Here is a 23,885-nt window from a genome sequence, read left to right on the forward strand (position 1 = left end):
AAGCAACCCCCATGTTGAAACTTGCACTGTTGTACTCCTTTATTTAATGAAATAAAGAAATCCCCTCTACATCCATTGAAATCTTTAGCCTCTACATAGCTGACTGAACACAATGAGATCTCAGCATGCTGTAGCATGGACTGGGATTTTGGTTGATGATAGCAGTGGAGCAAGGCCACTCGTTTAGCTGCATGGAAAAATCACAAACAAATTAGTTATGTGCCTTTATATTGGACAGTTCAAAATTTGTATGAAAAGGATCATAGGTCTGAATGCTGTTTTGTAGCCAAGTCATTTTAATTATAAACAAACAAATAGAAAAACCCACTAACCTGCCTCTTCAGTTCTTACTTTTTCTGAGGGTAAACTAGGTTCTCCACCTCCAATTTTGTTATTGGCAACGACACGAAATTCATATTCAACCCAAGGATTTAAATCCACTACCGTGGCTGTGTAAGTGTTTCCATCGATGACATCAGGGACTATTCAATAAAATCATGGGGCATTAGAAACTTCTCCCTCCCTTAAACAACCATTTCAAATGGATATAGACATTACAAGAAGATTTTTCGTTTTACCTGTTGTGACTCTCTGCCAGCCCACTGAAAATGGTGTTCTCGCCTGAATGGCGTAAGTAGTGACTGGGCTGTGATTATCTACACCCTCTTGCCAAGAGAGCTGAGCTGTGGTATCCGTTATTTCATCCACTTTCACATGTTCAGGAGGGCCAGGGGAGCCTAATACAATCAGAAAGCAGACTGAGAAGTTGGTGGTATGTTGTGAAGGTAGCAAAACCCTCAAATACAGCCCCAACTGATTCCTATTTTACCAGCACTGTGGGAGGAATAAAACAATTTAGCTTGCAATAAAAATACCAGTTTTCACATTTCCTGAACTTCTGTCTGGTATTTTATAGCTGTGAAAACCAAGTTCTGAAATAGTCATTCCAAAACTATAACACAGATGATTGGTTCTTTCAGGGACTTTTGTTCAGCAGGATTCCTCTACCTTTCCAAACGCAATGCCTTTTTCTTTAGTCCTTGATGTCCCCCTTTAATTTACTAATACGGTTCTGTACTCCTCCAATTTGTTATCTAAAGCTGTTTTCTATATGATGCAGTAATTTTTCAGCACAACATCAGATCAGCACCCTGGACAGCAATTCGCCCAGGTAGCTTCTTGCAGCATGCTGGAAAATCCTGATTCTATGACACCCTGCAAGAGATGCTGCTTTTGCCTCACACACAACTAGGGTGACCAGATGTCCTGATCTTATAGGGACAGTCCCAATTTTTCACACTTACTCTCTGGTCTCCCTACACACAACAGGAGAGGTAATTATTATTATTATTATTATTATTATTATTGTGGTGGTAGCACTTAGGAGCCCTAATCATGGACCAGTAATCCATTGTGCTAGGTGCCGCACAAACAGAAGATGAAGACCTGGCCTTGCCGAGGGGGTGGGGTGATGAAATGCTCAACAGTTCAGCCACCACTGTAAAATGTCGAGTGCATTTTAAAATACACTGAATGAATATAGATTTTTGAATTTTCGTCACTCTATTATAGCTGTTTTTCTTGCAATAAGTTCAGCTGGCTAACCGGTAATGAGAGTTTATATGGAGCTACAATTCAATCTCTAACAACTAAAATAAATCTTGAATTAAAATCAGTGCCATCAGATTCCATAATTTGGACTAAATTGTGTCTAGAGGACAGAGCCTAAGGAGTGGCAGGTGTAGGAGTGGGCCACAATTGCCTATCTGCTCCTTTGGTGGAGGTACTGATTCACAACTGCATTTCTACTCGCAAGTTTCTACACCCCTACCCTCCCCCACTAGCTCAACTACCCACTGAGCAGGTGTGAAGCCAGTACTCCTCCCATCGCTCGCTCCTACAGACTCCAAGGAGAGTGTAAGTGGGCATTCAGAGGTCCAGGCAGGGCTGTGTGTGAATGCACATGGCAGGGGGGAAGTATTCATACTCTCCCTTCCTCACTTACATGTGTGTATAGTTCAAGTCACAATCTAGCCCCTTCTATGTTTCACAACGTCAGCTACGAAAGTCATTAGAAAATAAGATCAGCAAAATAGCCAAAGTTTACCTCGTACTATCAGATCTGCTGCCGATGATACACTATCCACTTCTGTCTTTACCATGCAAACGTATTTTCCACTGTGTTTCAGTTGGATGTTTCTAATCATTAAGTCTCCTGATGCACTCTGTTGAATATATAAAGTTGTTATATAATTAGTTGTTAATATCATAGAATCATAGAATATCAGGGTTGGAAGGGACCTCAGGAGGTCATCTAGTCCAACCCCCTGCTCCAAGCAGGACCGATCCTCAATTAAATCATCCCAGCCAGGGATTTGTCAAGCCTGACCTTAAAAACTTCTAAGGAAGGAGATTCCACCACCTCCTAGGTAACGCATTCCAGTGTTTCACCACCCTCCTAGAGAAAAAGTTTTTCCTAATATCCAACCTAAATCTCCCCCACTGCAACTAGAGACCATTACTCCTTGTTCTGTCATCTGCTACCACTGAGAACAGTCTAGAACCATCCTCTTTGGAACCCCCTTTCAGGTAGTTGAAAGCAGCTATCAAATCCCCCCTCATTCTTCTCTTCTGTAGACTAAACATCCCCAGTTACCTCAGCCTCTCCTCATAACTCATGTGTTCCAGTCCCCTAATCATTTTTGTTGCCCTCCGCTGGACTCTTTCCAATTTTTCCACATCCTTCTTGTAGTGTGGGGCCCAAAACTGGACACAGTACTCCAGATGAGGCCTCACCAATGTCGAATAGAGGGGGACGATCACGTCCCTCGATCTGCTGGCAATGCCCCTACTTATACATCCCAAAATGCCATTGGCCTTCTTGGTAACAAGGGCACACTGTTGACTCATATCTAGCTTCTCGTCCACTGTAACCCCTAGGTCCTTTTCTGCAGAACTGCTGCCTAGCCATTCGATCCCTAGTCTGTAGCGGTGCATTGGATTCTTCCGTCCTAAGTGCAGGACTCTACACTTGTCCTTGTTGAACCTCATCAGATTTCTTTTGGCCCAATCCTCTAATTTGTCTAGGTCCCTCTGTATCCTATCCCTACCCTCCAGCGTATCTACCTCTCCTCCCAGTTTAGTGTCATTTGCAAACTTGCTGAGGGTGCAATCCACACCATTCCCCAGATCATTTATGAAGATATTGAACAAAACTGGCCCCAAGACCGACCCTTGGGGCACTCCACTTGATACCGGCTGCCAACTAGACTTGGAGCCATTGATCACTACCCGTTGAGCCCGACAATCTAGACAGCTTTCTATCCACCTTATAGTCCATTCATCCAGCCCATACTTCTTTAACTTGCTGGCAAGAATACTGTTGGAGACGGTGTCAAAAGCTTTGCTAAAGTCAAGGAACAACATGTCCACTGCTTTCCCTTCATCCACAGAACCAGTTATTTCATCATAGAAGGCAATTAGATTAGTCAGGCATGACTTGCCCTTGGTGAATCCATGCTGAGTGTTCCTGATCACTTTCCTCTCCTCTAAGTGCTTCAGAATTGATTTCTGGGAATATATATATATATATATATATATATATATATATAATGCAAGGTTCATGTTCTATTAACTAATAAACAAGCTGTCCAAAATGTCCAGTGTTTCCAAAGTACAGCCGCTCCGTAAGAAGGAGAAAACGTGCTCACCACGTTATAACTAATATGCTTCTGTTGACCTCTGACCTCGTGAACTGATTTTGGGAGGTTTGTATATAATGAGTTTATCTAATTTATATGTTAAGAAATGTTAAAAATGCCAATTAGGAAAGCAAGTAAAGCTGTAATTTAAATAGGGGGAAAGAGAACATTTATAAAAATATTTGTTACAGACTTTGCAAAAGTATGAGGCCTAGTTAATTAGACAATAGTTCTTGGGTTAGGGTTATATGACTAAGCAATATGTAACTTGTGATAAACATGTAATCCACAAAAAGTCTGTTTACGCTTGAAATAACAGATTTCTAAGGGATTTCTGGAATATGTACGCGTAAGGTTAACCACATTAATGTGCTGGAAATATTAGCGAATGTATTGACACAAATAGTTTATGTTAGCAATCAGAATGCCAATTATGGTTCCTCGGAATGACATATATGCAAAAGGGGCTGAAACTTAAAAATCAAATACGGTTCCAGAATTGTGGGGTTGTAAGGTCAAGGTGTAGAATAGAAGCGTATGCTCAATCTCTAGTTGGGACATCAGGATGACAGGATTGTGGAAACTTGAATGTCATCCACTTACAGTGCTCCTCCACTTACTTTTCCTTCCATCTTCTCTTCGGATACATCTGGTGGTCTCCATAAGGTTGTGAGTATACACAATGCAGGGGTTGTTTTGGTATTCAGCATACTGCCAATTGTCCGAATAGCAGGGGTGGGACTAATAATTGGATAATTGGGAGTTCAGACAATCGAGAAGACAGGAGCCATTGAGCAGTGGGGTGCCCTTCCCCACAACTGGAGGTTCCTCCTCCTTCTTTCAGTCTTGCTCCACCAGGAGAACTAGACTCCCCTTCCTCGGCCTTTACACCTGCAGGGATTGGGTGTCATCAGCCCTGCAGCAGCACAGTAAGCCCTCTGCAGCAGCACAGTAAGCCCTCTGCTGTCACAGCCCTGCTCAGTCACTCCCATGATTTTACTTGTGATTCACTAATCTCATCTCCTATAATACATTAATGTAGTTGCCTGACTCAAAGGACCTCTTATTAGTCACTTGTGGAGTTTGCATTTTAAATTAATAGAAGGGTACACTCCTAAGCAGACTCCTAGTATAGTCTAGATATAACAGACTTTTAGAAAAGGTAGCCATGTGAAACTGGTATGAAAAAATTCAACTTCTTCTGTAGGTGTGTGAGTAAAATAGAATGCAACAATGCAAGAGTGGATTGGTTTTAGAGAGTCAATTTTGCTCTCCCCCCCGCAAACTGTTGTGTCCTTACATATTATAAAATTGTAGGTGAGAATCACAAAACTATTTTTTTCTTTCTGCAGACTTTCCATGGTATGTGTTCCATATTTAATGTCACATGAGTACTTTTTTTTTTTTTAAAAGGAGTTGTACATTTGTAACTCTTTGGCTGAATTCACATAATTTTAAGATTCCCTTGGTGTTATTTTTAGTTTTTAACTGAACATTTCATCCACAGTGCATTCGTCTTTCCTCAGACTGCGCTGTAAGCACTTGCTTTATGTTGATTTCCTCCTGTGTTGTGGAGAGGGAAGACGTGAGTCTTGACTGATAGCTGTAATTTCAAAATGCACCGGGAAGTGTTAGGTTTGCAACTTAAATTTATTTCTGCAGTACTGCTTTAGGGTTTGATCTTTCATTGGATACACTCTTTTCCTTTGTACAGCCACAGAGGAAGATTCTTCAGAAGAAGGGACATCCCCTCTTGCTAGCTGCTGAGTAACTCCTTATAAGGCACTGCATATCCCATCTTCCCAAGAGATGAGTCTCTAAGTCAGTTTCTAGCCTCAGTTATATGGAGGTAAATCTGGGGTCAAACTGACTCCAAAGGAACTATGCTGGATTTATACTCATGGAGCCAAAATCAGAACCTGGTATCCGTGACTCAACCTGATTATAGCCTGGAAATCCTGCCACTTGCAGAAGAATTTTAAACAGGCTGTCCATGGATCATTTACCAGGTAGAAAAGTTCACTACTTGAGGCCCTCTATTCAAGGGTTATTACAGGAGATTCAGCATTGTCTAGAGAGGTAAAGTGGTCTACTGGAGAGGACTCTGGACTGAGAGTCCTAATCATGGTGCTGCTACTGATCTTCTGAGTGACTTTGGGCAAGTCATTCACTTGACCGTGCTTCTGTGTCTCTTCCCACCTTTTGTCTTGTGTACTTAGACTGTAAGCTCTTTAGAGAAGGACTGCTTGACTGCGGGTTTGCATTAATCTTGGCTGAAACCTCTAATACCAATACAATATAATATATTATTATTATTATTTATTATTATTAATTATTATTATTGACATCAACCAGGCCTTAGACAGAAACAATCCAGACGGAGAAGAGTAGTAAAGTAGTTCTGAATGGCTAGAACATTTAATAAAAACACACAGACCAATTAGGCCATTGTAATGCCTTGAAATTAGGCCATCAATGCCTTAGAAAACATGACCTGTGAGGAAAGGTAGAAAGTAGATGTATTTAGTTTACAGAAGAGAAGACTGAGCGGGGACATGATAACAGTCTGCAAATACATAAAAGGTTGCTAGTTTACAGCAAGGGAGATTTAGGTTAGATATTAAGAAAATTTTTCTAACTATAAGAATAGTTAAGCACTGGAACAGGTTACTTAGCGGAGTTTAAGAACAGGATGGTCTATGTATACTTAATTTGCCTCAGCTCAGGGGGTGGACTACATTACCTCTTGAGGTCCCTTCCAGTCCTGCATTTCTACGAACTTTCCACATTTAGAGCTGATCCTGAGCGGTGTCCTCAACTCCCATTGACTTCAGTGGGAGGAAAGGGCGTGGACCACATCTTGTGGAGAGTTGTTCAGCAACCTGCAGGACTGAGGTTGTAGGACCGTAGACTTTTGGACTACCTGCATCTTTAATAGGAGATTCCTCATGGACAGCGCATTTTCAGAGTGTCTAAGTTTGGAGTGCACTGGTGAGAATTAAGTGTTTTATGTTGCAAGAGTCAAACTCATCTGTAAATGTTCTCCACCTCTCAATAGTTATGCAAAGTTTTTAATACACCACCTCTTCCTCCCATTTGGTTACTAGCTTCCTCCTCAGGCTGACTTTTATTCTGAATAAGTTGCCCTTCCACAGAATGAAGATATGCCCCCTTTTGGAACAGACACATCCTGGAGGACTTGAGAAGTTTCCTTCTTGTTTACAAAAATCTGTTGACATTCCAGGCATGCTTTAAAGCCCATTTGTCAGGCAGAGGAGTGATGCATCTGAGGGTGGGATTCCTGTCTGGTGGGACCTTTCAGTTATATTGGTCACATGGCTGGTGATTTAATGATGTATGGGAGATAGGAGAAGTGCCTCTGCTTTGGATGATTGTTGTTTTATAACCCTTATTGCACTTACAGATGTATGCCAAAGTCACTCAGAAATGTATGTGAGCACTCTTTGCTAAGGGTTTCTTTGAGACTGCAATCTGAATGAATCAACATTGAAACTCTTTGGGTTGTTTGTTTTATGTTCACAACCATTAGCACTTGTATTTTGATCCTACTATTTCAAGGACCATTTGTTTCCAGAGAGACTGCCCAATATTAAAATACAAGACTCTAAAATAAATTTTACATAAATTTGCAATATTGTTACCGGCTTGTCTCTCAGGGATTATTCCTGCTTCATTCAAGTCAAAAGAAATTTCACTGGTGACTTGAATAAGAGCAAAATCAAGCCTTTACTTTTGATTTTTTAAATTGCTGGTCCCAGCAATACTACCCACAACCTCTTTGTGTAACACAACCTAAAAGCATGTTTTTAACAGCTCCTCTTACTGTACAGGAACAAATAAATGTAATGTTATGTTCACTAATATAATGCAGATGTAAATCATTACAGGAAAAGAATTTACAAGACAATGTTAACACTGGCTGAAATTCCCCACAATATACTGACGGTATGTCTACACTGCAAACCGGGGCGTATGACTACAATATGTGTAGACATATCCAAGGTAGCTTTAACCTACTCAGCTTGGGAACCAATAGCAGTGAAGTGATGGCAACACAGGGGCTTCAACATGGGCTGCATAAGCCCACCTGGGACCCTGCAGATGTACTTAGGTGGCTATTGCTGAAGTGCATGTTGCTGTGACTTCACAGCTATTGGTACCTGAGCTAGCTAGATTAAAGCTAATTTGTGTACCTCTGTATGTGCTGTAATCACATTACCAATAGCAGATTAGACATACCCTGAGACTGAACAATGCAAAGGCAACCTGGAGTACAGAAACAACCTGATGTGAAGTGCGCATTCAGCACATATTCTCAACATTGCAATTTATCAGCACAAACTAATCTTGTACTAAGCCTTCTACACATAAATTTACCCAGAGGATTGTCAAATAGAATAATTTTACTTTAAATAAAAGTCTGACTTCTCCCTGGATGACAGTTAGAATGGGCTAAACCAAATCCTCTTTTTAGTTGTCGTAAACAATAGAGTGCTGTAGAATAAGTTCCAATATTTTCCATACATTACCTCCCAAATAATAGGTTGCTATCAAAGTCCTGAAATTTCACATAAATCATTCTGGGATACCTTGAAAATACTGGGCCAATATTGCTGCAACATAGTTGGTGCTTTCTACTGTCATTGATCCTTAGAGAGTTTGCAACAGAGTAAGTTTCACTGGCATCTCTGGCCAGCACAATTAAATCTTTGCTAGCGTGGACAAGTTAAGGTGACAGGAAAGTCACCTTCCCTGCTGCACACTACCCTAACCTATGGAACACAAATTGGCAGCCCATACTATACAAGCACCTGTAATGGCATTGTGCTCCACGGAAATTATAAGATAAGGCCAGTGTGGAGTGAACCAGCATGGTCAGGGTTAAAAGGAAATACATGCTTCAGCTTTGTTCTGTGTATGTCTGCAAGTGTAAACGTGTGCTTACTGCTCATGGATGGAATTGGACTGAGAACATAAAAAACTAAATCCATCCTTGCATTTCATTTTGCTGGCTGCAAGACAATTTCAACTGCTGCTGGATTGTCTGAACAGGTGATATCTGACGCAGTTTACAGGCAATCTGTTCACAGTTTCAAAAACGGCTTGATTCGCCGTGCTGCTGCTATGACTCATCTGTCTAACAGAAAAGAGATGTATAACAATGTTATATACTGGTATTTTTGGGGTCCATATGGAAGAGCTGTATGTTGCATAACAGGTGCTACCATAACATTTCCAAGCGCTGCTATGTGTCAAAGATTGAAGGCATGCCACTTCCCTCAAGAATGTTCCAGGAACTCCCACTACATTATTACATCATTGCTCATCTCAAAGAGAAGACATCAATTGAAAAGTTACTTTGCATTTGCTGCAGTCACTGGCAGCCACCACCAAAATTGGGATCTCTAGCTATTTTTTCATACAGTGAATAAGAACATATGAATAGCCACACGGGGTCAGGCCAATGTCCATCTAGCCCACCCAGTATCCTCTCTTCCAACAGTGGTTGGTGCCAGATGCTTCAGAGGCAATGAACAGAACAGGGCAACTTTTTGAGTGATCATTCCCCTATGATCCAGACCCAGATTCTGGTAGTCAGAGGTTACGGACACCCAGACCATGGGGTTGCATCCCTGACCATCTTGGCTAACAGCCATTGATGGACCTATCCTCCATGAACTTATCTAATACTTTTTTGAATCCAGTTATAATTTTGACCTTCACAACATCCCCAGCAATGAGTTCCACAGGTTAACTGTGTGTTGTGTGAAGAAGTGCTTCCTTATGTTTGATTTAAGCCTACTGCCTATTAATTTCCTTGGGTGACCCTTGGTTCTTGTAAATAATAAAGGAGTAAATAATACTTCCTTATTCACTTTCTCTACACCATTTATGGTTTTATAGCTCTCTATCAGATCCCCCTTAAGTCATATCTTTTCTAAACTGAAGAATCCAAGTTTTTTAAATCTGTCCTCACACAGAAGGTGTTCTGTACCCTTAATCATTTTGTTGCACTTCTCTGTACTTTTTCAGGACTAACGTATATTTTTTTGAGATGGGCGACCAGAACTGCATGCAATATTCAAGATGTGGGGGTACCATGGATTTATATGGTAGCATTACGATATTTACTGTCTTATACTCTAAACCTTTCCTAATGGTGCCTAACATTCTGTTAGCTTTTTTGACTTCTGCTGCACATTGAACAGATGTTTTCAGAGAACTATCCACAATGAGTAGTAACAGCTAATTTACACCCCATCATTCTGCATGTTTAGCTGGGCTTATGTTTTCCAGTGTGCATTACTTTGCTTTTAACTACATTGAATTTCATCTGCCATTTTGTTTCCCAGTCACTCAGTTGTGAGAGATCTGTTTGTAACTTCACACGCAACTTTGGCCATAACTATCTTGAGTAGTTTTGTACCATCTGAAAAAAACTTTGCCACTCACTGTTTACCTCTTTTTCCAGATTATATATGAACATACTGAACATCACTGGTCCCAGTACAAATACCTGGAGGACACCTCTATTCTCAAAACTGACCATTTATTCTTACCCTTTATTTCCTGTCTTTTAACCAGTTACTGATCCATAAGAGGACCTTCCCTCTTATCGCAGGACAGCCTACTTTGCTTACGAGCCTTTGGTGAAAGTCCAAGTACACTATATCCACTGGATCAACATAGTCCATATGTTTGTTGGCCCCCTGAAAGAATTCTAGCTAACTGGTGAGGCATAATTTCTTTTCACAAAAGCCATATTGACTCTTCCCCAACATATTGTGTTCATGTGTCTGGTAATTCTGTTCTTTACTACACTTTTAATCAAGTTGCCTGGTACTGAAGTTAAACTTAGTGGCTTTAATTGCCAGGATTGCCTTTGGAGGCCTTTTTAAACCTCGGCGTTACATTAGCTCTCCTCCAGTCATCTGATTCAGAGGCTGATTTCAGTGATAGATTACATACCACAGTTAGTAGTTCTGCAATTTCATATCTGAGTTCCTTCAGAACTGTTGGGTGAAAACCATCTGGTCCTGGTGACTTATTACTGTTTGATTTATCTTTTTGTTCCAAAACCTCCTCTACTGACACCTCAATCTGGGCCAGTTCCTTAGATTTGTCACCTAAAAAAAATAGCTCAGGTGTGGGAATCTCCCTCACATCCTCTGCACTGAATTCATTTAGCTTCTCCACAAAGGCCTTGTCCTCCTTGAGTTCTCCTTTAGCACCTTGATCACCTTGATTGTCCAGCAGCCCCACTAATTGTTTGGCATGCTTCCTGCTTTTAATGGATTTTTTAAAAAAATGGCTATTTGTGTCTTTTGCTAGCTGCTCTTTCAATTTTTTTTTGGCCTGACTAATTATCCTTTTTACACTTGACTTACCAGACTTTATGTTCCTTTCTATTTTCCTCAGTAGGATCTGACTTCCAATTTTTAAAAGGCATCTTTTTGTCTGAAACTGCCTCTGTTAAGCCATGGTGGTACTTTTCTGGAAAGCTTACTTTTTTAAATTTGAGTTATGCATAGAGTTGGAGCCTCTATTATGGTGTTTTAAAAAACTTTCCATGTAGCTTGCAGGCATTTTCACTCCTATGACTGCTCCGTTTAATTTCCATTTAAATAGCCTCCTTGTTTTTGTGTCACCGCCCCTTTCTGAAGTTAAATGCTACCAGAGTGGGTTTGCTTGGTATTTTACCCCCTACAAGGATGTTAAATTTAATTCCATTATGGTCCCTATTACTGAGCAGTTCAGCTAGACCATATCCTGTGTGCCATTTAGGATTAAATCAAAAATTGCCTCTCCAGGATTAGCTGCTCCAAGAGGCAGTCATTAATGTTGTATAGAAATTTTATCTCTGCATACCATTCTGAGGTGACGTGTTCCCAGTCATTATGGGGATAGTTGAAATCCCCTATTGTTATTGGGGAATATGAACTTCAAGTGTATGAATAAGCCATCAGATGCTTTATAAATCAGTATACTGACTCATTTGCTCACTAAGGGCCCTATCCAACTCCCTCTGAAGTCTTTCTATTAAATTCAGTGGGAGCTGGATTGGGCGCCTGAGGTAATTTAGTTTGTCTTGTGGATTAACTTCTGTAGTCTCCAGGTAGCAGAGCACCAGTACCCTACCTTGTCCAAACATTAATGACAAGGCTCCTGTTTCCTATACATACCCTCAACTGTTGCTTCCTTATGGCAAATATTCCAGTAGAAAGCTATATATTTTAGAGTTATGAGTTAGCCAATGAAGAATCACTGGGATGAGTCTTGAGAGGTACTGAACAGGGCTGACTGAAAATTTTCCATCAAAACTGCTTTTTGATGGAAAATTGGATGTTCAACCCAGTGAAAAATTTTAAAGAAAGTTGTCTTCCACTGAAAATTTTGACCTTTTCCTGAAAACTTTTCAGCTGATTTTGATAAAAAACTTTGGGTTCTTGATTTATCTTTTTTGACGAAAGGTTGAAATTTTCACTGGAAAAAAAAATCAGTTTTCCAGTCAGTTCATATCTACCACTGAAGTCCTGTATATTGGAATAGCTTCTTTTATCAATGATATTTAACCTTTCCCTTGTAATTTTAATGTGTTTATGTAGAGCCTGGTTAGGTATTTTATTTGAAACTTAGTAAATAAATAATAACTATGCAGCAATACGGCAAGGTAACAGACTGTGAAATCAGAGGATTCAAATTGTGACGTGACAGATGGTCAGCCCAAATTTCCAGAAATTTTTTTATAAAAAATTATAAGATCTACAAAGGTCTCTTTGCTCTCCAAAAGAAACCTAACTTCTCTTGCATGCACTTGCATTTAATCAAGTGCCAATCTGTATATGGATCCTCTTTTATGTCCACTGATTAAATGCTATGCCTTTTGAGAAAATTTTCAAAGGCACAGAAGGGTAGTTCGGCACCTAAATTCCATTAACTTTCAGTGGGAGTTGGACACCTAACTGATCATTGGTTTCATCAGCAAGAAGGCAGAGCTGTAGGAAACAGAACTTTAATAAACCTACCGAGAAGACATTGTTACCTGCTGAGGCTGTCTACAACCACCTGGCTTTGGCAGTTATGGCAAACTTTACCTTTTATGCTTGGATTAAATGGATAATTCCAAAGAGCATTTAAAAAACAACAACCTTTTAAATGCATTGCATTGTCCTAAATAGCATTTATTATAAAAATATTTACAAGTGGACATGACCCCTGTCCTTCACACAAAAAGATTTTGATAGTATGGTGATGGCCACACTATAAATACATGAAACAGACATAGGAAAAATAAGGGAGGAAGGATGACTTTGGCAATGGACTGAGACTCAGGAGATCTGAGTTCAGTTCCTGGCTCTGCCACAGGCTGCATGTGTGACCTCAGGCAAGTCACTTTGGGTATGTCTACACTGCAGTTACACCCGCAGCTGACCCGTGTCAGCTGACTCTGGCTCACAGGGCTCAGGCTATGGGGCTGTAAAAATCACAGTCTCGACATTTGGGCTCAGGCTGGAGACTGGGCTTTGCAATAGGGGAGATTTCCAGATCCTGGGCTCCAGATCCCAAACCACTTAGACTGCAATTTTACAGCAATTTGCAGTCCAAACCCCACAAGCTCAAGTCAGCTGACGGGCCACCTGCAGGTGTTTAAATGCTGTGTAGATGCCTTGGGAACCTAGAATATCACCGGGATTAACAAACTTGAGTAAGGCTTCTACGCTCTCTATACAATGAATGGGGAAATATAGGTGCCTCAGAATGGGATTCACAAAAGCCAGCATGCTAGGCAGCTCCCCACCGAAAATAGCCAATGGGAGATGTCAAGGCAAAGGGTGTTTCCTAAGCCCTGCCCTTCTCAGGTATGGTGCCTCCCTCTGCTTGGGATTCTCAGCTGGAAACCCTCTCTTGGCATTAGGTACTAGTGCCATTTTTGTAAGAAGCTGGGGGTGGAGGAGAAAGAGAGCGAGCTTGCTCATAATTTTTAGCCGAGTGTCTAGGAGACTTACCAGGGATGTGGGAGATCCCCAGCTGAACTACTTTATTATAACAAAACGAAAAGTAAGCTTCAAGCAGTGAAATGGAAAACCTGGAACTTTTCTCGTGTGTGACTAAAAACTAAATAAAACAACTGATTTTATATAGAACTCATCCAAATATGAAGCAATCCTCTTTTGTTTTGTAGAGTCTGGAAGCTTAAAATTTTAGAAGCCAAGTTTGCTCATTCACTGTAATCAACCAACCACTTTGCTAACAAAACAGAGAGCATGACGTTCAGAGACTGACACAATTCAGCGAGTGTCTGAAAATATAGACAAGTATTTTACAAGAGCCAAATGTCTCTGTTAGAAGCCCAGACTGTGGCTTTTGTGATACAGCCCAAAGCAGGGAGTGCTGCAGAACCATACATCAGGAGGAGCACTGGAGAATGTGAAAGCTCAATTAACTGCACTGAGTCCTTAGAAACAGCTTACATGGGCCAGATCCTCAGCTGGTGTAAATCAGTATAGCACCATTGACTGCAATGAAGCTATACCAATTTACACCAGCTGAGGATCTGGCCTCAAACTTTTAATCTATTTTCTTATTTACGTACCTGTATCATTCAAATAAATTATTTCAAATTAGGCCAAAATATGCAGATGACATGGGGTCTTATACTGCCTGCTATGTTTATAACATGTCCCAGCACAGACATAGCTTTGGAAAGATCATCCTGGATTTATGCCATGCTTTAGTCTGTACTGTTGAGGGAATATGGTCCTCCCCTATATGAGTTACTGGGGCAGTAATTTGCACATTCCAGCTTTAGTCTTGAAGGGAGCTCAAGTTGATAACTGTTGCCTTTGCCTGGGATGGAGAGATGTTTAAATCCTCGTTTAGTTCTTTTGGGGATATGAAGCTTGATGACGATTTTACGGTTACGAATTGGAAACGCCTTTCAGATTTATCAAAGGCTTACACAAACCTTCCAATCATCTTGAGCCCATTTATGAATTTTCCTTTGACACTATGTAATGCCCTTGCATAGTGTCTGGATGCAAAACCAGGTGACACTCAGCAATTTTTATTAAGAGCTGACGTAGAGCTACACAGGGGAAGCCATTTGCAGGGCACAGCAAATTTTATCGGTCCTACAAAATGCAGGAACTCTGCTACACATTCTTGAGTCTCTCTCTACTAGCACCTTCATTATTTACATATATACAGGTATAGAGCTCTCTTGTAACAGTTATGTTAAAACTTTGTGTGGGTTTAAACCCAAACCTCAGGGTGAAATTTGAGGTGGTACAAATCTACACAGACAAACTTGACACAAGGTTCAAACAAACTTCTTACCAATCTTGCTCTGTAGAACCGCACAGTTGACACATCTAACTCTGATATTGCTCTCTCTTAGGTGGACTGCGTAAGGTCAGAATAAAAGGAGCCCTCTTTGATGCTTATTAATGGAGACTTCAGTAATTACAGGCATGAATCAAAGTGACATTGTTTGGAAAAATATATTTGATGGTTAAGTCAATTGGTGGTTGACTGTGGCAAAGACTAGAACATCAAAGTTGCGCACCACTGAGGAATGTAAACACTGCAGATAACACGGGATACGTCTCATGAAGTACCTATTTAAACAGATTTCTGCTTGGCAGCAAACAACTTGTTTTCAATTTATCTGGATCCTCACCTATGGTTCAAAGAGATATTGTGATTGTGGACTGTAAATAACTTCCTTAAATTTTTAATTCTTCTGTATTACTGGGCTTCAGGTATCTAATATCTGTATTATGGAATATGTAATTATCATGTATTATGGAATACAGCTCTGTGCCTATAATTCTGAACAACTGATCTCCTTTGGGGAAGGCAATTCTACAATACTAAGGGTATGTCTACCCTGCAGCTGGGAGTGGGCTTCCCAACCGGGGTAGACGGACACGTTTGCTCTGCTCAAGCTAGGATGCTAAAAATAGCAGTGTAGCTGGGGGCAGCACAGGTGGGGACTCAGGCTAGCCAACCAAGTATGTGTCCAAGGAGTCCAGATGGGTTTGTTCTCAGCTGGCAAGCTTGAGCTGGCAACTGGGCTACCCCAGCTACACTGCTCTTTTTAGTGTGTTGGCTTAAGCAGAGCTAGCATGTATCTTCCCAAGGTGGGAAGCATAGTCCCAGCTGTAGCGTAGATGTACTGTAAGAAGAGAAGAACTGGCTGTACTTTGGTTACCATGTTAAATTAAAAAAACAAAACAAAAACAAAACCGAAGTCACAAAACGTGCAACATTTTTGCTCTTTTAAGTCAACCTTGTCTTTAAGATCCATGCACCTATAATCAGAGAAACAAATGTTCACAACTTACCCCACCTACTTTCTCAAAATGAGAAGCATCTCTTTTGAAATCGGTGAGCGTTCCATTAAAATACCACGCAAAGCTAATGTCTAGCAATGGATCGTGCTGAACTTGGCATGGCAAGATTACACTCTCTCCAACAGTAACATCCATGTTTGAAGGTGCCAGAGTTATCCTTGTTGGCTCTGTGGAGAGCAGAAATAGTCATTTTAGCCATCTCAGCAGCTATCTCAACTTTCTGTGTTACTGAGCTTTCTTTAAACATTCATTTCTATAAGATGCACTTGACCGTGGCAGTCACTTTAGGTTAGTCAAATTCTATACTGTAAATATTATTGATTGAATTCTGTTCCTGAAGTATTGTGAGAGCTTATTAACCTCAACAGGAGTTCCTTGTGGCTTAGAGTAGAATGTGACCTGCTGCATAGTTTGTCGTGCTCAACAAATTGCAATGCACACAAAAAAGTACAGTTCTATAGAAAATCTAATACTGCTAATAATTAAAGGAAAAATCTTCCTCTCTAATCCATACTGTGGATTTCTGTTGGATTTTCTTGCATGCTTTTTGTATCATTAGTGGAAGAGCTACGTGTCAAGCAAGTACACAATGCACTTTTTTAATTTTAAGAATTAAGAATCTAATTTTAGTGATTAATCTCTGTCAATCTCAAAGTGCTTTACAAACATCAGTTAACTCTCAAAACAGGTTGGAACTGAAAGTAAAAATAAACCCATTTTACAGATAGCCAAACTGAGGAAGCATGGTTTAATTTTTTGCCCTAGATTATACAATGAGTCAGTGTGCAAGCCAGCAGTAGTATCCAGATAACCTTACTCCTTACTGCCATGGTCTAGGAAGTATTTCACAATATAGATGAGAGATTTCCCCTCTAAATTTAAAAAAGAACCAGAACTGATCTCTTTTTATTTAACTATTTTTAAACATACAACTCCTCAGACCCTTTACCTCCAGTCACACACAATAAACGAACTAGAGCCCAAACTTTGAACTCCTATGCTTCTTGTAGATTCTGCTTGCTGGATTTATTGGAATTTACAGCCATTTCAAATAATCTTATTAAAAAAACCCAAACATACCTGTTACTATTAAGCTTGCTGTTCTACTAGCCGTTCCAAACTGATTCTCTGCCAGGCAAGAGTAACTTCCAGCATCTAATTTAGTCACATTAGCTAGTCTTAGGCCTCCATCTTTTAATAACGTTATTCTAAAAAAAAAAAAAAATGATGGAGAGACGAAAAATGCATCACAGGTTTGCAGAAGACATAAATGAACATTCACCTTACTACATCGCGACAAAATGGATCAATCGCCGAAGTGATGTTTTAAAATGTAACTGCTATCCAGTGATGATATGCAGCAGAAGAATCTGGCCCCCTGTGTGTTCGCATGCTACAGAAAACACATTAACAAATCTGTTCTCCTTGGGGAAAATCCAGAACCTTGCCCGTCCCCCAAAACTGATTCCAGAGCCTGAGAGAGGCACGTTTCCTGTTGTCTGCATGAAAGGTTCTTCCCTAGCTCTCCACCCCCCCTATACTGCAGAGCACAGCTCAGTGGGTGTTCTCTGCCTAGGTGTTTGGTTGTTAATTTGGGGACCCTGCCAAAGGAGGCAAGATGGTTGCAAGGGATAGTGCAGCCCTGAAACTGCAACAGTAGTTACTGAGAAGCTCTGCTGCCACTCTTTGCTTGGAGAGAGAAGATCTGCATGGCAGATGTGAAGGAAAGATGTTCTGAGTGCACTGCCTGGTTGTTTCAGCTGTGTATTGGAAACAAAACTTGTCCCTTAGAAAGTGCTTGTTTCAGTGGGCTGCACTGTCATTAATAGTGTACATGGAATTTAGTTATCCTGTAAATAATACACAATACAAAATGCATTGTTTTCTAGGCGCAACAGGGTAATATTCGCTATAGAGTGAATAAATGTAGCATTTCCAGACTACAACTTATTCTTCTGGTTTGATGGAGTCAATGACCTTCATCTCTACTATGGTTGTATAAAACCAACAATCATCCGTGATAAAAGATCATGACTAAAGTACTGTAGCCAGGCTCCATACCATTGCCACACTGCTCTTAAGCTTAAAGTGGAACAATTGCTCAATTAACCATTAAAACCACATACAGAGGCTGTACGTGTTTCAGGAATGCTCTTCTTTTAGACTAGCTGAAAGGAGAGAATATTTAAATATACTACAGTGCAAACAATTAAACTAACAGGTTTATCCACTAGTACAATAAATAATGAAGCAGCTTTGGATTACAAGAGACACTTTGCCTTGTTAATTTGAGGATACATACAGACAGATGTTCAGGGTAAAGAATATGAAAAGTACTTATGACTAATGCATGGAAGTTTAAAAGGCAAGTGTGATGATGATAATAATGCATAAGGAAATACATGCCTGCAAAAATTAGAGCTTAAATTTATCACTTTAACATTCTCTTGTAATAACATGAAAATGTCAAAATGCATCTGAGAAGATAAAAAATTCAAATTCATTTCTAACTCTAATGAGCTGACATGCATCCCCAATACAAGTTTTATCATTTGACTTTACTCAGGGTCTACTCTCAATTTGAAACAATAATACTCACCTATTCCGACAGGAGCTCCTTTATTGCTATGGCAGACGCTCTCAGCCACATAGCATGTGTGGTGCTCACTGGCAGTATAATACGCCAGAGGCAGTCTGGCTGGCTGGGACCTGATTTGGTTTATGTACCCACACAGTGAAGATAGAGTTAAGGTACCCTTCCCCTGTGGCAAATGTCATGCAGCCATACAAGGAGAGTGTCACTCTGAGGGCTGCAGAAAGATGTGAGTTTATGCAGCCAGAGGATATAGGACGATGACACTGAGCAACCACAGTAGACACCTGGCATCCTTGCAGCAATAGGAAAGGGGAGGGAGAGGAAGGAACTGAATATTCACTGCTGGCCCTGTTTTATAGGGCCGTGCGTGTTGCTGATAGAACTGGTTAAAAATGTTGTCAATTTCCCTCATCCCCATTCCCAGAAAAAGAGGGTGGTTTTTTTTAAGTAAAACTGAAATTTTTTGGTGGGTGGGTGGGGAGGGATAGTTCAGTGGTTTGAGCATTGGCCTGCTAAACCCAGGCTTGTGAGTTCAATTCCTGAGGGGGCCATTTAGGGATCTGGGGCAAAAATAAGGGACAGTACTTGGTCCTGCTGTGAAGGCAGGGGACTGGACTCAATGACCTTTCAAGGTCCCTTCCAGCTCTATGAGATAGGTATGTCTCCATATTAAAAAAAATGTTCATGGAAAAGAATCAGTTTTTGTCAAAAATTTTCAAATGTTCACTGAAAAACTTAAAATAAAAAACTAGTATTTTTTTGGCAACCAAACAAAAATAGGTTTTAAACCAATTATTTTTGGTTTTGGTTTTTCAGCATCTCAACAGCACCTTCAAAAAATCCTACAAAGAAAAATAATGAAAACTAAACAATGAACATTTCATTAACCTTTTTCTTTGTGGAAGACAAAAATCATTTCCTAATCAGCTTTAGTTTCCACCTTATTGTGAGAAAAAATTATTACCCTATATCATGCTTCCATAATGGCTGTTGCGAGAGCAGGGTTGCAGCGTAACCTGGCATATCTGAGCTAGCGTAGATACTGCATCAGTCCAAACATATTCACATACGAGGGTGAAAATGGGTGGCAAAGATGCTTTAATTTGGACATTTGGGTTAGTTTCCCTCTACAATACTTTTGCCCCTATTTACATAAGCCACATCTCTTTTCCTGTCTGCATACCCTCCTCACTGCAACTCCAGTTAGGGGATTTAGAACACAGTGATAAACACAATGAACAGCACCAGTATGCAAATGATATTTCCGTATTATTTACAAATCCCTTCCATTTAAATCCTTACATAACCCTTTACAGAGCGTACAAACAGAATCCAAAATACTAGTGGACAGACCGATGTAGTCTAAAAACAAAATTAGGATCAGAAAAAATGTCAACAAAAATGGGAAAGAGAAAAATAACTTATTAATTTGTAAAAAGATGTGTAGAGGGGGATATAATAAGAGGATTTTAAAGAGAAGGAGAAAGCATATATTAAACAAATTTGGATTTTTAAGATGTTCACTTAGATTCAGAACACTTTATCTGGCAAAAGCAGTATCACAAATATATTTAGATTCTTGAAATCACGTAGTGCTTGACTACATATTTGTGTGTAGGGGAGGTGGATTGGGACCATGGATGCCGACTTTTACTTTTGCCCAGGGGTGCTCCAACTCCCACTCCACCCTGGGGGACCTGCCCCACTCCGCCGCTTCCCCAAGGCCCTGCCTTCGCTCTGCCTCTTCCCACCCCGAATTCACCCCCTCCCTGAGGCCCCCGCCCACTTGCCACTCTCTGCCCTCCCCCAATCCCTTCCTGAGCCCCCCATCAGCTATTTGGCGGTGCCCCCGATCAGCTCTTTGGCGGCACCCCCAATCAGCTAATTGGGGTGCCACCAAACAGCTGTAAAAGGTGGGTGCTGAGCACACACTATTTTTTTCCCATGGGTGCTCCAGCCCCAGAGCACCCATGGAGTCAGTGCCTATGATTGGGACAGCTACCCCAATATAGCTGCAAACCTTCAGTGGTATGTACTGCTCCTGGGTAAAAAGCTATTTGCACTAGTGTGGCTTAACTTGGTGTGAAACTGGAGTGAGCTGCACCATTACTAGTTCCTTTTGGTCACACTTTATATTATATGGCACATACATACTTATTAAGGGTTAATACATAATTAATAGATTTTAAGCATGTTACAGACATGATTCATTGGTTTTATAGATAGTTATAAGCACTTCAAGAGAATGTGTTATGAGAATGTTCTCAATCATGGTTAGAAGCAATCTACTGAACTGTTAGACTCTATAACAATCTGTGTCTTCTACACAAGGGGTAGATGTAGATATCCCAGTGCAAAAAAATCCAGTGTTGACAAGGCCTTAGATCAAGCAAAAGAGAAAATTGGATCAGGGTGTAAAAAAAAAAATCTCTATTGCTTAATTAAAACAAATGACATTTAGAGTGCTTTGAGCTATTTGCAAGTCAAGCTTGTCTGAAATAATGAAGGAACAAGCTTATTAAAACTGGATATATTTAAGAATCACATTATTTTTCAGAATTAAACAAATCAATTCTTGAAAAACTGTATTGTCAAAATAAAATCTTTATTGGTAAATTAAAAACCGAGCTCTTTACTTTTTCAATGACTAAGGTAGCAGATACAGCTCAGCTGATGAAGAGAACAGACCCTGAAGTATCTGCTAACCTCCACCACCATCTCCATGTAATTCTAGACAATATAAACATATATATATATATATATATAAACATATATATATATGTTTATGTCTCTCACAGAGAGAGAGAGAGAGAGAGAGAGAGAGAGAGAAATCTACACTTTCTAACAAAGCAAATATCTTTCCAGCAGGCTGGCTTTCAAGAAGTGACCTAGATTTCTACTTATTAGCTTCAGGTATCAGGGGGTAGCCGTGTTAGTCTGTATCCACAAAAACAACAAAGAGTTCGGTGGCACCTTAAAGACTAACAGATTTATTTGAGCAGAAGCTTTCATGGGTAATCTTACAGTTTAGTGCGGTTTTTACCCATGAAAGCTTATGGTCATATAAATCTGTTAGTCTTTAAGGTGCCACCGGACTCCTTGTTGTACTTATTAGCTGTAATACATAAAAATGAGACTGCTTTCTAGTGTTCCACATATTTATAGTATATTTCAATACAGCACAATAGAGAAAGGCTTGATCCTAATTTTCAGAGACTAGATTCCATTTTCAAATATCTGCACATGCACTTTTGGTGCATTAACATTCTGCCTTTGCAAGTGTACAGGAAAGAGTGCAGTCAAAATGCGCACACTTGTATATATGCGTGCAAGCTTGCACAGTCACAACTGGAGGCTAAGTTGAGGTCTCACTGATAATCAAGCCCAAGGTGTTAAAATATTAGGGGTAATTTTTTTTTTTACAAAAACAAAAATGACAGCTCTTTCCACCTCCATAGATATAGAAGAAATGGCTCTTTGATAGTAATCTCTCCTCCAAGTACCAGGGAAGGAAGGAGAAAATGCATAGCTGCCAGCCCATGCCCTTTATGAGACAATCTGAGGCATGGCTTTGTATGGGAAAATATGGCAATAAGTCAGGGGATAGGAAGGTAGGATGGGAACACAGGAATTACCACACTGGATCAGTCCACATAGTTCATTATTGTCTCTCCAGAGGCTTCAGATAAAGGTATAAGAAACCCTTAGTGATTTATCCCCAACATTAGTTGTCATCCTGATCTCTAGTAGTTAGAGACTGGCTTAAGCCCTGAAGCATGAGGTTAAAGATCCCTTCCAAAATTCATCATGATAACTCTCGATATTCACATAAGGGTCCAATCTGTTTTTAAATCTTGCTAAGTTCCTGGTCTCAACAACTTCTCGTCTCCTGCAGGCATAGAGCGGCTACACAGGAGATCTTACAGCAGTGCATCTGCAGAGGGGTAAAAAAGGCTGATGGACCATTACCTGCTAAAGGGCCATTCTTTGGCAGGAAAAGGGGCTGGGGCAAAAATCTATATCTTAGCAAAGAAACAACATGGAGTTTCCTTCTGCACAGACTGCCTGTCACCTTGCTCCCAGCTGGAAATACTTCTCAAAGGGGGGAAAGGACTATAAGAGGGGGCAGACATTGCAAGAGATCCCTCTTTCTCTCCTTGCCCATCACATTCTCTGCATCCAAAAAGAAAAAGGAAGCAGCCATCGAACTCTGGGGGAGGGGTCCTAACCCAAAGAGTTTGGTCAGTGAGGCCAGGTCTACACAACAGACCTATATTAGTATGACTACATCACTCAGGAGTATGAAAAATCTACCCCCCTGAGCAACATAGTTATAACGACCTAACCCCCTCCCCCCCACCATGTGGACAGTGCCATGTTGATGGGAGAGCTTCTCACAGAGGTGGATTAGCTACACCAATGGGAGAGGCTCTCCTGTCAGTGTAGGAGTACCTTCACTTAAGTGCTACAATGGCACAGTTGCATAGGGTCAGTTGTGCTGATGCAGCGTTTTAAGTGTAGACCGGCCCTGAGACAATTGAAAGCATGTGATAGGAAATCTTTGTTTTGAATCTAATATCGTTTGTTAAGTTAGGCACCAATAAGCATTTTATCTTGATTTTTCTTGTAACCATTTTATGCCTCATTACTTGTACTATCTCTGTGCAGTTCATGAACTTGTTTTATTATTTTAGCTAATCCAATGTGTTTAAGTTGAAGTGTCTGGATAACTATTTAAAATAATAAGATGTGTTTTGACAGGTTTCAGAGTAGCAGCTGTGTTAGTCTGTATTCGCAAAAAGAAAAGGAGTACTTGTGACACCTTAGAGACTAACAAATTTATTTGAGCATAAGCTTTCGTGAGCTACAGCTCACTTCATCGGATGCATTCAGATGCATTCACCTGCACATCTACCATATATGCCATCATGTGCCAGCAATGCCCCACTGCCATGCACATTGGTCAAATTGGACAGTCTCTACATAAAAGAATAAATGGCCACAAATCAGACGTCAAGAATTATAACATTCAAAAACCAGTCGGAGAACACTTCAATCTCTCTGGTCACTCGATTACAGACCTAAAAGTGACAATTCTTCAACAAAAAAACGTCAAAAACAGACTCCAACGAGAGACTGCTGAATTGGAATTAATTTGAAAACTGGATACAATTAACTTAGGCTTGAATAGAGATTGGGAGTGGATGGGTC

At 40.4% G+C, this 23,885-nt stretch overlaps 1 protein-coding gene across 5 annotated transcripts in view; it reads right to left on the reverse strand.

Annotated features, from left to right (window-relative positions):
• The window catches only part of CNTN3 (contactin 3), a 264,229-nt gene that overhangs the window by 21,506 nt on the left and 218,838 nt on the right, over positions 1 to 23,885 (reverse strand). For all 5 annotated transcript variants that reach the window (XM_073351137.1, XM_073351139.1, XM_073351135.1 and 2 more), the window contains 5 exons: positions 17,159 to 17,286; positions 16,070 to 16,245; positions 2,108 to 2,225; positions 579 to 737; positions 333 to 482 (listed from right to left, as the gene is read on the reverse strand). In XM_073351137.1, the coding sequence (XP_073207238.1) occupies positions 333 to 482; positions 579 to 737; positions 2,108 to 2,225; positions 16,070 to 16,245; positions 17,159 to 17,286 (731 nt within the window). The remainder of the gene's footprint in view (positions 1 to 332; positions 483 to 578; positions 738 to 2,107; positions 2,226 to 16,069; positions 16,246 to 17,158; positions 17,287 to 23,885) is intronic.

The sequence above is a fragment of the Lepidochelys kempii genome, chromosome 7 (genome assembly GCF_965140265.1).
Source record: "Lepidochelys kempii isolate rLepKem1 chromosome 7, rLepKem1.hap2, whole genome shotgun sequence".
Taxonomy (NCBI): Eukaryota; Metazoa; Chordata; order Testudines; family Cheloniidae; genus Lepidochelys; species Lepidochelys kempii.